The 18,350-nt window shown below is 36.3% G+C and overlaps 1 protein-coding gene across 2 annotated transcripts in view; it reads right to left on the bottom strand.

The window, feature by feature from the left end:
* Positions 1 to 18,350, bottom strand: part of TBC1D5 (TBC1 domain family member 5) — a 316,356-nt gene that overhangs the window by 102,535 nt on the left and 195,471 nt on the right. For both annotated transcript variants that reach the window (XM_066194787.1, XM_066194779.1), the window contains exon 14: positions 16,319 to 16,491. In XM_066194787.1, the coding sequence (XP_066050884.1) occupies positions 16,319 to 16,491 (173 nt within the window). The remainder of the gene's footprint in view (positions 1 to 16,318; positions 16,492 to 18,350) is intronic.

The following is an 18,350-nucleotide window of genomic DNA, read 5'->3' as shown; positions in this document are numbered from 1 at the left end:
GCTATTGGCTTACATCTAAACACATCATTGAATTTTTTTTTTACCTAAATACAAAAATAATCATCTATTTTCCTTTCTTGACGATACACTGAAAATAAAATATTTATTAAAAAAAAAGAAAAAAAAGAAGTATCTTAGGAAAACTAGAAAATCCATTCTGAGAGTGGTAGAAGGCAGTCTTTTTCTAACCAGAGCAAAGAGAATTAAAAGATAAACAGATACATTTTCCTTTCCTTCAGAAATGTGCGGCAATGTGAGGAGACAGGAGAGTCTCCAGGTTGACCTTTTGTTGTTGTTGTTACTGATGACAGAAAACATATTAAACATTTTGCCATACCAAGATTGAAACTACAATGTAGAACTCAGAAATACATCTAAAAGCACACTGCAGCACACAAGAAGAGATAAAAACTAAGATTTATTTCCTCAGACAAGAAACAGTGTATAAAAGCTACAAAATGCAATCCCATACAAAATAAACAGACATACAAAAAAACCCTACTGTGATTTGCCTGCATGTTCTCCAAGCTTTTTTTATATCCTAACTCAGAACAGTAATTACAGATCTTGCAACTTGACTTCTGTTTTCCAGAACTGAGTTGTACGTAAAACATGCCTTTTCATCGAAACAATTACAATTAATCAAAACAGTGAAAGCTAATACTACTCAAGTCCAACCTACTGCTGTGCCCAGCAATATATCAAACTGTCTGTTGTCAAACATACTAAACAAACTTCAACAGAATGTTTTCACTACAAATAAGAGAAAACATGCTTGCTAAGTATTTTTTAGTCAAACTGCAACCTCAGTAATCCATTCTGTCACTGGATTTTAATTTGCAGTAGTCAATCACAGTCTCAGAGAGATCTGTATTTGACTACAGAGCAGTAGCTCACTGGGACTAACAAATGAATACCTGCAAATGACTACTATAGCCCCAAATTAGTTTAGCGATTTATATCTGTGTACTCAGGTTTGTTCCTTTATACCGTCAACTTTTTTCAACATGAGATTTTGAAATGCAAGAAAGAAGAACAATGAAGACCGCGTACTACTTTTCACTGCTACTGTCCTAGAAACACACCAGCTTAATGGTACTATGTTTTCTTCACTGTCCATGCTCATTTTAACTATTACTAGCATTTATTGAAATCTTCATTAAATAGAAGCTTCTACCTCAGAATTTGCTCATAAACTAACAAAAGCCTCTCTCCGGAAACTCAAATTCATATTAAACACAGATCTCATCCATGATATATCTCATCCATGACATATTATAAATAGTCAACAAAAATAGATATACTTACACTTCTCATGGCACCTCCCCTGCCCTACCTAGGAGTCATAACTATTTTCTTAATAAAGAAATATGGCATTTGGTATCTGACAGAAAAAAACTGTTTACCAGTGAAGTCAGTCTTTTTTGCAATTGGTAATCAATGCAGAAACTGAAGTTTTACATAAAAGAAGTGATACAGAGGACAGGAATATTGGAGTTTAACAAACAGATCAGGCCTTTATTACCAGCAAGCTCCATTATGGATTTGTGAGCTTTGTAAGCCAAGCTCCCCCAAGTGTAATTAAATTTTTATTTATAATGTGTTTGTGACTGTTAACTTTGTGTTGCCTCTGCTGCTTCTCCCCCCAAATCCAATGTGAAATAGTATTCCACATTTATTGCTGCAGAGAGTGGTGCTTTATTCAGTTGCTGATTTCATCTCTAGCCTTATAAGAGATGAGAAGTACAAATAAACATATTGTATATTATTTATACACAAACACCCGTGTCTTTAAGCATAGATATATACATACACACTCCTGCATGCAGACGCTCTAAGCCAAAACTGAGGACAAAAGAAGTACACGTCAGTTAAAATTGAACACATGTGAGCAAGCATTACTTTTTTTCCTACCAAGAGCACTATTTATCACATATTTATATCGTGGAGAGACATGAAAGCTTCAGTAAGATAGGGCGATGCAGCACTGCAGAGTACATTTTATGCCGCAAGCCATGTCTGAGATTAGTGTAAATGTACCAGGAAAAGGTTCTAAACTCCAACAAAGCTGGCATCCAAGCTTTATTTTTTTGTTCATTTATGAGGAGGACTTCATGAAAAAGCCCTCTGACTCCAAGAATGTATTTTTTATTTTTTGAATTAACTCTATTCCTGCTTTCATTCAGGTATTACCCTCCGGTATCAATACTTATATAAAAAAAAAAAAGAGGCTTAATATAAGTAACCACAGGAGGATCTCTTCTCCCCTTGAAAAACTGCAAATAAAGATGTCAGCTATTGAGTATATTTGTGGCGTCTCCAGCAGCTGCTGTTAAATACCAGCTGGTCTAGCTGATTAAAATTACCTCCGAGTTGGTATTATAAAGATGCCTGGGCAGCGTTGCTGTATTAATGGATTATTGAGTGAGCGATGAAAACCTTGGCCAGCTGATGCGTTTTATTACAGATAGGCTTTATGATGTGTAATCACTGTAATTTTTATAACTAGAGGAAACAGGAAAAAAAAGAAGAACCTTCTTTCTCCCCTTACTCTTAGCGAAATCAGTTGAACCAGATTTCTTTTTTTTTTTGGCCAGTCTCTTACTTAGGAGTTAGCGAAATAATTTGGGTTTTAACAGTTTCTGCATATGTAAGACTTTATCCACACCTACACATACACAAAGAATGAGAAACTGTGTTCAAGGCTACCCTGTGTATACCTATTTTACATATGCTTAGGTTTACACATTGGATATTTATTTCGTCCTTTGACTACCAGGCGAGTGCTGCAACTGGCCATATGAGATAAACCCTTGTGCATTATTTAATGACTGTGCTACACTGCAAATACACCTCATATTCTCCAGGTTCAGCAATTCAGCTGGTGAGGTCTCGTGTCTGGTCTCTCCATCTCTTCTCTCCCACATTCTCCTCCCCTTCCAGAAAAACCTTCACACAGTATGTCATTTAACCATCTCTCAAACTTTCTTCCCCCTTACTAACCACATATTTACTATGTTGTCTTGACTTCCGATGGTAGTTTAGTTTGCTTACCAAAATAAATGTGCTAATTATGAAAATCATGTAACTGCTACCAGTTTCAAGGTTTAATTAAAAAATAAAGGACTGAGTACTTGGAAGATTCAGATATACCGGTGAAAAAATTTATTATAGATGACTTCTGTGGTGAGGTGCTTCAGCATTCAAGCCAAATGCTATTTACTAAAAGTATCTCAAGAGAAAATACTGCAATTTTTTTCAGGAATGGACTCACACTAAAAGCCAACTAATGATACCTGAAATTTTTCAGTGGAATGGGTACTGTTAAAATGTAAAAAGAGTAAAATTAAAAAAAGGTCTTAAGCTCTTAAAACTTTCTTAAGGAAACGTAGCATTGCTTGTCTTTTTCCACAGGGGGTAATTAATATTAACTCTTCAACAAAGTTAAGAAAACAACACTCCATAATGTTCATAAACTGATACAAGTTACAAAATTTTATAGGAAGGACCCTATAAAATATAGCTGGATATTATTCCAGCCCATAAGGTATAGAGACAAATTTTTGGGAGTTGCTACTACATCACATACATTCACCTGCAATCTGTATAGAGGATTTTTTTACTCATGCCGGTGTTTATGTGAAGTCCTGCAGACAGATTATTTAAACCATTTCCTAGAAGAAAAAGCTGTTCCAATAATCAAAAGATATGTTAGATCAAAGATGGGTCAAAAGCAAGTTAAAGCTGATTTAATGAAGAAGTTTGTTAAAGGCAATGATTTTACAATGAACAATTTTTTTTTTTTTCATTTAAAGATGAGACTTAGAAATATATTTTGGTCCATCCAAGACTAAAATCACCTAGGTGCTCTTCTTCTTTCATTTATGAGTAGAACCTAAGCTGAACTTAGGTTCTACTAAGTGGTAGTCTACTATGGTGTAAATGTGCATTTGCAAGACCAACACCTGATAATCTGAATATGTGATATACATCTCTGATGAATCATCTGGCTGTTCTGAAACACTTTTGCACTGCCACGACTAGCTATTGAAATAATGATGCTAGTTGTCTGCAAACGGAGGGAGAAAACCATGCTTCACCAGGTAGATATGCTGTAGATAAAAAAGGGCCTCTCCACTCTTTCTAATTTCATATTTTTTTATAGAATTTTGTTATCATTGAGGTTGGAAAAGACCTCTAAGATCACCAAGTCCAACCTAGCACTGCTGAGTCCATGATGAAACCACGCCCCTAAATGCCACATCTATACCTCTTTTAAATACCTCCAGGGATGGCAATCCCACTACTTCCCTGGGCAGCCCGTTTCAATGTTTTACAACCCTTCCCACGAAGAAATGTTTTGCAACACAGAATGTTGTTTCTGCAGAACATCTGAGCAGGGGTAAGGAAGATGGGCAAAGCCATTAGGTCAGGCCAAGGAAGAATGTGTAAGGTGAAACTAGACCAAGCTGTGAGGCTGTAAAGCTCCCTGCAGACAGTTGTGCCAGTCTGAAGCACCTCAGCTTCGGGCTGTGCCAAGTGCAGCCGGCAGAGCCGCAGCCGGCTGCTCACAGGGGCATTGCCATCCAGCACCTGCCGTGCCTCCACAGTACAGCTGCAGCCTGAGCGGATCCTGCAGTCTGAAACCTCTTTCAGAAGAGAGGTGAGTGTTCACAGTTGTTCCAATAAAGAAAATAAAATGAAATAATAAAATGGTGGTTTTGGTTTGGCAAAACACCCACAGTTCCTATTTTCTCAAATCATGTGACTTTCATCATTCTGCTGGGAGCCAACAATGGGTCAGCAGCTTGCAGCCACGAGTGAAAAACAAACCAGAGAACAGCTGTCTGTCCCAACTACTTTTTGGTTTTTCCTGTGGAGCACTCCATACACCACTCTAAAAGCATTTACCCCTTGGGCACAGCTTAGGTGGGGTTTGCTGGGGTGCTGGCCAGGCCGGGGTTGCCATTTCCTAAGGAAACTGCTGGTACTCCATGCCTTGCCCCAGAACCAGGATGGGGGAATTCAGCTTCTCTGATTTTTCCCCCTGCATATTTTTCATGCATTTAGTGAATTTTCAAGTTGAGCAACCCTCACAGAAATAAATGACAAACCCACCCCAAATCTGCAAGGCTTTGTGGGTATTTCTAGGCTGAGACATGTTTACTATACAGCATGGAGAGGTGTCTCTCGGCTCTAACCATGGATGGGGAAAAACCACCTTAGTGCAGAGGAAGACATAGTTATAGTTATGGTTGAGACATAATGCTAACGTGAAATACTCCAAGTTTCCCACAGAAGGACTACTTGAAGTACAGTTTCTATCACTGTCACCCATGGGGATCCACATCAAGACAGCCAACTGGAAGCACTGAAAAAGTAAATTATTGTGTCTGAGAAGGAAAAATTAAAGGGAGGCAATCCTCTTAAAGCGAATATCATTACAATATGTATGACAAGTATTTTTGCATTTGTGGTAAATACATATACATTGATAAACTCTGAATTAATGGTCAATTTAACACACATGCTAAATTCTACGCAAAACAAGATTCTTAATTCACTTGGGTTAATAAACATAAAATTCTGATAATTACAGATACAATAATGTCATATGAGCACTTTAAACATATGCTGTGGGAATTAAATCCAGGCTATTCCTGCCCACGAAGGACCAGTTTTTAATCTTCGATGCATGATATGTAGTAATGGATTTTATGAGTTGACTTTTTTAAATTTGATGATCAGGTTAATGAAATTTATAATGATATTTTTCACACCAAGTTCAAAATAGTAGTTAACTCCTTGGCAGAGGAATTCAGATTGGACATGTAATGGATGTACCAGCAACTGCTGATGTGAAAGGATTAATCATCATTTTAGACTTTTATTAAATTAGATAAAATGGGATAGGCATGAATCAGAATATATAGCAATTAATCACTGGACTTTATTGAGTCTTTTAAAAATCTTATTTGGTCCTGAGTTGACAACTAATCTAGGCCATTCTGTGCCAGTTTGACAAACTCTCCAGATAATGACTGTGACTAGAACATTTATAATGTCGTCATTTAGCAAAAAATATTTATTCTCTACGTAAACTATTTTTTTAAACATTTGTGGGTGCATTAGTCTCACCACAACATTGCAATTCAGCTGATCTTCTGCTACTGAAATATTTTGCTTTTATAAATCTGCTTTTTTTTGAAATTTAGGTAATGGATAGATTAGTATGTACAGATGACCAAAGTTTTTGGTATATCCAACTAGCACTTAATGTAAACTGTTACAGCTATACACACTGGAATTGCTAGAAAATAAAAATTACTAAACTTTTGAAGTTTATTTATTGATCACTGAGAACCACCCCAGTTAAATTACCATAAACCTCAACATCACAACAACTACTAATCCAGCTAATAGGAATTAAGGGAGATGGAAGATACATAATAAGCATCTGGGGGATATGGAATTTATCCCATGAGTGTAGTAAAGAGCTCATAATTTAAGAGTGCCAAAACCCAAGTGCATCATGAAGGCCTTTCCTCACAAGTGACATTAATTGCATATCCCACAGATGCTTATTACATATTCTATTTATACCTCTGAGAAGAAAAATATTCGTTTAAAGTTTAAAGGTTTAGTACTGCTTAAACACAATGTAACACAGCTGTCTCATGATGTCACAGGGAATATCAAAGGCTGCAGCACAGAGTCATAATGTAAGAAATAGTTTAGACAGAAGATAAATCAGGGAATGTGCTTCAGCATGAGAGCCCCAGAGCTCAGATGTACATTAAAGCAGGATGCATAACTATGTACTTCAGCTGGATTTGGGATTACACCATTAAAAAGGTTTTTCTGATTACAACTATTGAAAAAAGAAAAAAGAGAATTAAATCTATTTTAATTATTTTAAACAGTTTTTCAATAAGTAGTACATCAAACCATTAATACAAATATATGAATTGCTAAAGTCAAAGATGCCATTATTTTCTCTATCTCCCAGTCTATACAAATATGATCATCATCATTAATGTTTCTAGATATTAAACACGTTATTATGTTGCAAGTTTTCTATGAGGACTATTTTCTTTTGTTGACATTACTCTTTTGTTATTTCTTTCATAGACTAGTAAGGCAATGAGAATTCTTTGACTCAAAATGCCCCATATATTTCTAGCTAACTATATTTCCATTAGTGAAAAACCCCCTGAACCTGATATTACTGATTTCGCACGTCATTTTTACAAGTACTTGTTAGAAATTGAATAAACTGCAAAGCCCAAGCTTAGACTCTAACAGCTCACACAACATTCACTGATGTAGGCTGTAAACAACTAAAGACTTTGTTTAGATGTGTGGAATTTTGAGTTAAACACTGTAAAAGTATTTCATAACATACAACATGCTACACAGTTCTGCTGCTACATACTGGACATGTGGGTATGTATAGATTTGTACAAAGTACGAAAATATTTTTTACTAACTTCTCCACTTCTGTGAATAAAAACCTGGTAGCATTATTGGTAGGAGTAACAGACAGCAGTCAGAAGCTGCAGGAGTTTCATTATCTCGTATTTTCTGCATTACATTATATTGTGAATTTAAAAACCAGAAAAGATGAAATTTCTTTTCTCTCTCCACTTTCTCAATACCAAGAGCAAGAGATATTAATTCCGTGGCATTCAACGATCATTGTATTGGACTCTTGCTCAGACAAAAAAATGTATAAAAGGTAACTAAAGGAAGTATGCTAACCATGGTCCTAATTTCAAATAAGCTGATAAGAAGTAAAGAAAAGAAGATCATTAAAAGTGACAGATGACAGTATAAAGGCCTATGAAAGGCAATACTCTCTCCGGGACTTCTCATGTTGATGTTATATTGGGTGATGCCATTTTGCTTCTCTGAAATTTGGGGAGAATTGCTGTTCCGTTATAAATACATTCCATAGTGAATAACAAAGTCTAGGTGATCCATGGTCTTTTTTTCCTTAGAAACAGTGCTATCTGGAAGTTCAAGGGAGTCATCACTGGGAGTCAGTACCAAGCTACAAATGCTATGCTGAGAGTGTTTTCAGAGAAAGAATATAGAAGGGCAGCACCCTTGGCTTTCTGTAAAGATTCAATTATGACTCGTTCATTGATTTCAAAATATGTATTGGAAACAAGCTCCTACTCTTGTCTGCTTTTGTTCTTTTTCACTAGAGAATTCTATTTTGCAATGCTGTGCACAGATTTTCTCTTTTTGCCAAAATCTGTGGAGTCTTCCTGCTGAGTTATGTACCTTAACCCTTTAGGGGCTCTTGCGATTACCTTCAGTATGAAGTGTGATGAAATATTCTCCCCATTTTTACAGCATTGGTTTGGTGAAATAATTCTATTCTTAGAAATGTTTCTCAAACGTAATTTTTCATGCTTTACCTAGAATAAAATATTGTGAATTCATACAATATGCAAAAGTTACACAAAATTGTGCACCCTAATTAACAGCACTACTCTTGAACAACCTATTCCTGTGACCTGTGTTAATGGATTTTATTCTTCGGATATGGATGGCTTGCTTTAATATTTCATAGGGTACTTTTAAAAATTCTTGCTCAAAACCACATCAGAACCAGAAAAGATACTCAAGGCATGCACCTATTTGGAACAGGAATTTTTTTTTTTTTATTGATGAGGCCTCTACAACTCTAAGAAGATGTTGGAAAGAGGTTCACAAGGTCATGGAGAACTACTACCCAGCTCACTCATTTTAAAAATTAGGACAGACTGTCACATTATTTTTAGGGCAGGATCTTTTACTGTTGCATGGACTTCCAACTCTGTTATGTATCTTTCCAGCTCAAGAAGTCCCAATAAAACAACTGCCAGAGAAAATTCAGAATATGTAAGGGGAACTATATAGGTCGCCTGTAGGATTTCCCACCTTTTCCCCCCTTCCTCGCCCAAACCCCTCGCCTCAGTCTGTAACATCTGGTTAGACTGAAGGGCAGGGAGAGCACTGTCCATAGGTGTAGGAATGGCTATCCAAGAACTAATCTTGGTATCTGAAGTGGAAGCAGAGTGACTTGACTACCTGGTGAATTATTACTTTGGTGGGGGGGAAACCCACCCAAAAAAGGAAAAAAAACCCCACCCACCTTCCAAAAAAGGAAGCATTCTTCCCAATGCTGACACTATACTGCCTTTCATTTTCCCAATTAACAGTATTCTACTGGGCAATCAGATGCTTTTAGAGAAAATGCAGACTGGCCATATTCCTACAGAATTCCTATTTCACTAATTTTCAACAACATTTTCATTAGTGATGAATTGTGGTTTCAGGATATAATTTTCTGCTAAAATGAAAAACTCAGATGAAAATGACCCTGAAGAGCTAGATGATTAACATGTCCTCCTAGGCTAAGGGAGACTCAGACTGAAGACTGTGCTTTCCCACACCTCAAGGCAGTTCACTACCAATTGCTGTTTTCTCAAATGCAATTCCCTGTCATTCTTCTCCCTCTCTACAAAAATCCAAAATGGCCTAGGTTGTTCTGACATGGAATAATGACTGAGCATTAAAACCTTAGTATTTTTTTTTTTTTTAATGAGATTTACCTCTGCTTCCAACAGGCCAACATTTTGCATTTAAGTATTTCATGCTAATCTGTTTCAAAGATTTAAGACAAAATTTTCTTAGCTGAATTATCCACTAGATCCCAGTTTGGTATAACTTCTAAATTTTACAATTTAAGAATAAGCAGTGAGGATGAAGCACTGGTTAACCAAAACATGAATTATCCATAGGACTGGATTCTACAGGAAATATCTTGGTTACTATCAAATGCTTAAGTCCAAAGTGCTGTATTTTGCCTCCTAACATCATGTCAGCATGGGCATGTTAGCACAGTTTCATTTTTTAGGCATATGCTGAGATAATTACTTTCTGCAACAGTTACTTGACCTACTTATTGCCTTTTTTGTACCAATTTCCAAGATGAGTTTTCTAGACAAAGTTCTATGTAAGCCAAAGAAACAAAATGATGCACTAAATTAAACCTGGTTAACCTGAACAGCTGATGTGATTTAAGTATAAAGAAAGTAAAGGGGAGGTAAATACTTAATGTATGGAACCTTAAATTCCTTACTGGAGTAGAACTTCTCTATACATTGTTCTGCTTTTAGCAGAACAGAATAGCAGAATAGCCAAGAGCTACTGTCTACCTAAGAAAAACAAACAAGCAAACAAAAAAATCCCAAAGACAGCCTTCCAAGCACCTGTCTATATTCCTACTAAATTAATCTCAGGTTTGAGAAGATACTATTTCTATTTAAATCCAGTGGTTTCTAAGCCTCGTTATGTTTAAATAAGCGACCAGCTTTTTTTCTTTTCAGAGTATGCGACAAAAGTCAAAATGGAAGCTACCTTGCTTTTTTCCTTCCCAGATAAAGATAACTCCCTGTACTTCATATGGGAAACACATCACCTGCATCAAGGAGCAACAAAATGACAAATCTGCATTCCATCCTCACAGACATCCTCTACTACTCATTATCATCTCAGCACATAATTATGCAGCAGGAGAGTAAAACTCTGACAAACGCTTTTGACACCTCAACCAATCCTTCATTCTGTTTATAGAGTGGTCTTTTACATTATTTACATGTCAAAATCTTAAAGTCAGAGGTAAAACTAAAATACTATTTGTGACAGTTGGGAAAAAGATAAAATCACAAGTCCATCATACTGTAATTTTTAACCTAACACACAACAAGAAGCAACACAAAATGAAATATACTTTTTTTTCAATCAATGAACTAGAAAGCTTTTTGAGGAACTCAACAATGAAGAACAAATATATATCATTTAAGAACATGAAAGAGTGACTAGGGTTACTTCAAAACAGAAGGAAAGCACCTTGTAGAGTTAAGCAGGATTTGCTTGCTGCCTGAGGTAAGAAACCTACCCTGATCTTCAAGAATTGTCCTCATTTATTTGCAAAGAGGAAGTAATTCGAATTAGTAAACCATTGCAGTACAATTGATATGGCAACAGTAGCTGAGGCATTCCCTGTCTCTATCAAAATACATGGTAGCTTTCTAAAGTAGCTTCCGATGTTTCCTTCTGCCACCTAACTTAAAAATTAGAAAGGTTCTCTCTTACAGTACTTTTTTCACTATGCAAGACAGTATTCATAGTAATGTCTTCAGATGCCTGAATCATCCCCCAAAAGCTCTATCTAAAAACCCAGTAGAATGTATCTTGTAATTTGTGGGACAAACAGTGGACATTAACATTTCTTAGAAAGGCCTGGTCATTTGGCACTAAATCCTCAACAAGTCCTCTACTGAGAGACAAGCTGGGATTTACAGTCCATTAAAACCTGTTTTATATATAATGCTTTGTTTAATTCAAACAGAAAATAAGTACTGGAAATCAACAGCAGTTCCAGATACTAAGTTCATGATTAATTTGGTCCTGGGCATTCAAATGAGAATTATTGCTTTGTTCAGAAAGTCATTGTATTTGCTTAGTCTTATCCATTTCTAGATACTCACTGCCAGGTACTTGCCTTTTAATAGCAAGGCCAGATTTTGGTGGTTCCTCTACTATGTGCACAATAGCTCAAAGTTGCTTTCATTATAATTGCTGTCCAATTGATTGATGACACTGGATTAAAAGCTACAGAGGAAATGTAATGGATTTGGACCATGTCATATATGATCTCATTTTCTTTTGGTGTGAGAATCCAAAACAGACTCAGACATCCTACATGATCTGAAAAGTTCTCCATAGAAAGACTGATCTTTGATCTACTTTTTCTGTAGATCATAAAGATTTCTTATTCTGATAACTAGTCGGATTTTTATTTTTTCTTTCAGATATAATGAATATGATTTATGTTCCTTTACTACACAAGTAAAATCCTTTAAATTCTCCCTCCAGAGACCAATCTGATTACGCAAAAGAATACTGCCTGGTACCATAATGGCACGGGCGAGAAACTAAAACAGGTGGATGCCCCACAGCAGTGCTCACAGCAAAGCAAGTAAGAATAGTAATAGTGCAACAGCACATCTGCTGTTGACTTTACCGTAACATAACCTTTCCGGTGCTACCTTCAGATCTACACTGGTGTCTAGCTCCCCTGCAATGTAGTTTGCCCTTCTCTTTTGTTTAGTATTTCTTTATTTGTTTCCTGAGGTGGGCTTTCCTCCTGAGGTGCCGTAGTGAGTACCAGCTGGCAGCCCGAGCGCCTCTGGAGTGGCAGGGGCAGCGTTTCCCTGACGGTGGCTGCAGGGCAGAGGAGCAGCAGGAGGCAGAGCCATGGCCACCCAGCGTCCTGGGAGGGCCCTTTGTGCACTGAGCTAAAGCCACCGTGAAACATCTACGCTCACTTCTGCACGTGCTTTATTGTCTGCTGGATATGTGCTTAGGAAGAGTTTGCTTCACCAGTATAGTACTGCCATCAGTGTTATGATGCAGAAGCTGGAGAGTTTATGCCAACATTTAATGTTTGTTCTTAAATAAAGCTTTTTATCCTCATGCCCTGTCATGATCTTTCTGTGTGTTATTTCTATGCAACTGTATCATATATATTTACAGGATCTGGCTGTACTTCCTGCTTGTGGTTCCACAAGAAATTCATTTGGTGCAATATAATTCACCCTCAGTACATAAAATGAAGTGGCAATAATATTATGTGGGACCTTTCCAATTGATTCATCTTTTCAGTGAAATGTAAAAGAAGTTGCCTATTACAAATTCCTTTCAATGGACGATAATGTCCTAAAATACAGGTATATGAAGATTTTCCTCAAACCCTGTCCTTTCTCAAGCTGAGAGCCTAACCTGCCTAATTTGTCTCTGCAAACACTGGCCACTGCAGAAAATGCAGTATCGTTTTGCAGTATTTTGTAGTTTAACATGAATTAGATGTCAGGGTCAAAGAAATTAAACATCAGAGTACCAAGTAATCTAGGAAATTAATCATTGTTAACTCTTCAAATTTTAAAATTAAACTGAATATTCAATCTGTCAACCCTTCAGAATAGCCAATCTTTATGTTCAATCCTAGCAATTTTTTCTTTTTATTTAGAGAAAAGTTTATTATCAGGAAACATGTCACTGAACTGTTAATGTAATCATTCCATTTTATTTTCAAACTGCTCTTTTACTTAACTTTACAAAGTACAAAATTAGATATGATTAGATAACTATTATAGCTTGGTTAGACTATTCACTGTACTACCAGGAGAGTGAAACAAAGTTATTCAGCAAAACATTATCTTGGGGTCCAGGCTAGAGACATGGCAAAGAAAGAAGACTGAGGAATGATAAGGCACCAACCCTTTATCTCTGTATTGCCGGTTCCATTTCAGCTGATATTAATAGCAGCTGAGTAATTATCACAGGGACAAGCAGTGCTGACTGCAAGTGAATGAAAGTGCAGTCTCAAAATTTCCAGATACAGAAATTCCTGTGCTAAGGCTGCTGCTGTCTGTGACACCAACTTGAGCTTCCAGAGCATGGAAATATGGCATAGCCAGGGGCCAGTATACCTTGCTGTACCTAACTGGGTTCTCTTCCCAATCAGCAATGGAATGAGACAGCCAGGGAATGCGAAGTCTGTTCACTGCTGTGCTCTAGAAGAGAAGGCAATCTACTGCTCTGAGCTAAAACTTCAAAACTGGGCAGCAACCAAAATTAATGAGTCGTACCACACATACTGAAATGCCTGTTAAACTTGGTCTTGTAAGCAGGTAAGCATCATTTAGGAAGTGCATAATCACATTTTGTTGTAAAGGACCGTTTCTGAACACGGAAATGTACAACCAGCTGGGGTACCTGACCTCCCAGCAGAACAAGTCATGCTAATGTTTGAAAAATAAAAAGAAGCATTTGAAAACATCAAAGAAGGGAATCAACTGTATGAAAATGCAAAGAATTGTTTTTGCCTTGCCCCAGAAGGTTATAGAAGGATGCAAATAATAAAATGCTGAATTTTAAAATAACTGAACTTTATAACTTGTGCAAATTAGGGTAGACTGCCACTAAATATAGGCCTTTCATGTTAATCCTGTTCTCTAGGAACACCATAATAATCTTTTGAGCAAAGTTCCCAGTCTTCCTTCTACCATTTGTATATTTTTTGAGTGGTATCAAGGCTGACAGATGAGTATTTGTTGTTGGTAAATCTTCAGCAAAACAATAAAGTTCAACAAAAAACTCAGATGAATTCCACAGTTTGGTTAGGTTAAGCAATTATTGATAAACTATGTTGTTAAAGAAATGCTGTTTCAAGTTCAAGAACTGTTAAATACAGGAAAAGATACAGTGTCTCAGACTGTCAGTTGGCTCACTACTGGAAATTACTTCTCTGAAGAAGTAATTAAATCATTATTAAATCAGACATCATTAAAGGCGAGAATAACACAACACAGTCATGCTCTTTTCCCTTTCCTTTCCTCCTGTCTGTATCAAATCAGAAATCGAAGAAGGATGTGACCTCACAGGTAACCCACTTTCCTCCTCTTTGCCAATGCAGACTCAGAGATCTCTCAGAGCTTTTCAAAGCCTGCTTTTAAAACATTCTGATGGTTTTTCCTTTGTTAATTTTGATAAGTTATTTTACAGTCTAACAGCTCCCTGTTAGTAAGGTTTTCCTGATAGTCAGCCTGAAGCTCTCTCTCATAATTCATTCTCTTAACTGTAAATTTCTTTATTCAGATTCAGCTCTATTTATGCCACACCACACTGAATTGTTCTTCTGTTATTATAATAATATTATGTTTAAAGCTAAAATATAATTTTTTCTTCCAATTATTTCTCTTACTGCAAGGCAAAATCCTAAACCGACATGAATACCTACATTACAAATGAATTTTGCCCCAAAATGTCTGTTCGCAAATTTCTGAAGTTTAACTTACTTTATTCTGTCTTTGTTTTCATTAGTCTTCATAAATGAAAGAATGTATTTTTGGTTTCCTCGATATTTATACAGCCTACTTATTCATTACTACCCCTGAAGTTTATTAGGGATGCTCGCTTTCTCTTCCAGACTACTGAAGATATTAAGAAAATACACTATGCAAAAAAATTGTAATAGGGCAATCTGTCCTCTTTGTACTTTAAATACCTTGAGTTTACTTGGCTTATTTTTATTCCCCTATAGGTAACTCATACCTATAAAGTGTATTTAAGTAAGATTTCTAGAATTACCTTTATCTTCCTAATATAAGTTATTAATAAGTAGCTCAACTCTTCACTTGAGAGTATATTATGTTGCAGCACTTTTTCATTTTACAGTAATATCAAATTAGACTTTAGTGTTAAGTATTGCAGTTATGGCCTGACATTTACAGAGTCACCTTTTCCTTCCCTTTCTCTATTTTCTACTGAGTTGTTACAATCCACAATTGCATTTTCACACCTATAATTTTTTTTTCATTGAAGGCAAAGCCAATCTTACTTTAAATCACTAAAAAAAAAAAATTTAAAAAGTGTCATTTTCTCTGTGCCTGCAACGGCACATATGGCTTGCTAACTCCTTAAGGAATGATCAAAATGAATCTAGTGTCTAGAATTTCAGACAATGAAGGCAAGATTCCTCTTCAAAACCATGGTCATTTCACCATTACTCGTGGTTCACACAAATTGCACACTCTGTGTTGACCCAGACTGACTACAGCAGCTATAAATAGTTTGGATTCAGTGCTGCACAAACACATGGATAAGGGCACATCCAAAGTCACACCTGGCCCAATAATCCCCTCAAGAATGGGGGTATACAATACACAACCAGCTGACTGGATATGAAGCAGCTTCATGGAAAAGGGAATACCTGGGCTGACTCTGTACACAGGCAATTTATTATATCCATGCCTTTACTTTTAATGTGCCCTTCCCCCTGTATTACCAGCATCCAAAACCCCGTAACACAATAGGGAAAAGTTCACTGATGTTCAACTGGTGATAAAAACTAAGTAAATAAACCGCTCAAGGCTAATAGCTCTTTATGTCCTATTATCAAATGCATTCTTACAGAACTCCAAGTAGACTCTGTACTTGATTCAGAAAGTACAGGAGTCTTCCTCAGGGTCTCTAATATGTAGCTGAATGGACATTATCTGCACTGGAAATGCCAGTGTCACAACTGCAACAGTAAGGTGACATTTACTGTAATGCTACAAAACAAGTAAGTTCTAAGAGAAAAGTATTTCTTTTTAGTCCTATTCCTCTAATCCAAAATTTAATGGGAAAATTTTTTTAATATAGTGAAACAAAACCCCCACGGAAAGAAATTAAATAATGCTTTGCAAACACTTACAGTCCATAAATCTGTGGAGCAATTTCCAGTCGGTTCAGGTGCATGTACAGCTCAATATCATGTTTCTTCAGCAGATGATCCTGAATTTGATTTACTTTCGCTACAATAGCAATAGATGGCCCCAAGTCCTGTGGCCTTGCAAAGGGCATAGGTGTTATCATCACATCTTTTTCCTGCAGACACAGAGAACAAGGTGAAAAAAACCAACAACCCATGAAGCCTTACAGTCTAAAGGGATTGTGTGCAGGAGATTTCGTTTGTTGTAAACACTGGCTTCCAAATAAATATAGTGGTAATTCATTTCTTTTACAGCAGAAGAGGAATCTCAAGTATCCACTTCTGTGGAAGGTATTGTGGGATTCCCTTTCCCAGGCATGCCAAGGAGTGCCCGTCATTTTGCACATCAATTTTTACGTGCATGCTTTACTTTTCATGCTCTGACAAAGTGTTGACAGCTTTATTTTAGCTTTAATATCAGCAGTCTGAGTCAGTCCAGAATAAAGCAGATGAATGGTAACTCAGTAGAGAATATATGCCCTCAGAGGACAATAAATTGCATACCAAATAGGAAGTAACTTATTTTCAAACAATCCTTTCTAGACAGGCTTCCCTTGCACAGAAAATCTGATGGCTTCATCTTAAAACCTACACAGTTTTGATAAAGCATCAGAAACTTTTAAAGGAAAAAGAAATAGAACAATGAGACAGCAGCTGGTTGGACCTGAGGGCTGTGCAAACTATGCCATGATCTACAACACAACACACATCAAGTGAAAACCAGTGGAATATTAGCATCCTTGAACATGATACTACTTTAAATTCGTTCTTCTTGCAAAAGAGTGAAGTATTACTGAAAAAGAGACAGAATGCTAGAAAGAAATGCAGCAAGTAATGAACTGCACCGAATAGGGAACTTGTAAAAAGAAGAATGAAAAATAGAAAAAGGACAAGTCAAACCTATCAAGAGAAAGATAGGGGGGTAGGGAAATAGAGAATTAAACTGTTAGGAACAATGTTAAGGTTATAAAAAAGGGAAAATTGGAACAGTAAGAAGAGAAGAATTTTGCAATGACTTTGCTACAATCTGTCATGGTTACCTCTGACCCAAAATCTTCGCTTTGAAAAACAGTTGCTTTTCTTTCACACTTTTGCTCACTATATTAATAGAGAAGCATTATCCACCTCAAAGGGTTATTAATAACTTCAGGAGACTTCATTGCACTTTACGTTGTTTAAATACATATTAACTTTTTTCAATATTGTGAAAAGAGCATTATTTTTAACATTCAATAACAAAGAAAGTTTGTTTTTGTTGTATAAGCTATTCCCAAAAGTAATTTCCTATGGTTATTTCAAAATCACTTATAACATGGTTTAACATTCAAATGGGCAGTGAACACTTAATAATGTCTACCAAAAAGTCAATTTTTTGGTGTTGATCTTCTTTGCTTTAAGTACCTTTTCTTAATTATTTGATTTCTGTACTGCAGAATATACGGTAGGATGTTGAACAGTGATTTCAGGTAAGATGTTTCTATTTAAGGATTGATTATCAGTTGTATCTTAAAATCTGTCTAATTGTTGCTTTGCTATGGCAATTGCAGTGAAGGGACTGATCTATCTATTACAGTGTTGAGCCATGGTATTCTGGTACAAAAACATACTCATTTAAGATACTCCAGCAAATCACTTGACAAATGCTCCCTCAGACTGCCAAATAAAGCTCACTGACATGGCATGCATTTATTCAAAATCTTTTCTATTCTAAAAAATAGGAATTTAAAATAAAACATCTAGTGTCTTAGAGGCCAACAAGCAATGCTGTTACTTAGTTAAATATCAAAGTTCTTCACAGCTGCAGGTACATTGAGAAAGAATATTTCTTTTCCCTTATTTTTTAAATTATTCTATTACACTTAAATTCTTTCTTACCAAGCTGGGCAGTCTTCCTTGTACCCTGAATTTTATTTTAGCATTGTATGGCAATTTCCTATAATTTCAGACCCATTTCACTCTTTTCTTGGTCATATGC

Source organism: Chamaea fasciata, unplaced genomic scaffold, assembly GCF_029207755.1.
Source record: "Chamaea fasciata isolate MVZ Bird 193981 ecotype frontalis unplaced genomic scaffold, bChaFas1.0.hap1 SCAF_1, whole genome shotgun sequence".
Classification (NCBI taxonomy): domain Eukaryota; kingdom Metazoa; phylum Chordata; class Aves; order Passeriformes; family Sylviidae; genus Chamaea; species Chamaea fasciata.
Note: the sequence above shows the minus strand (reverse complement) of the source record. Positions and strands in the feature narration are given on the sequence as shown.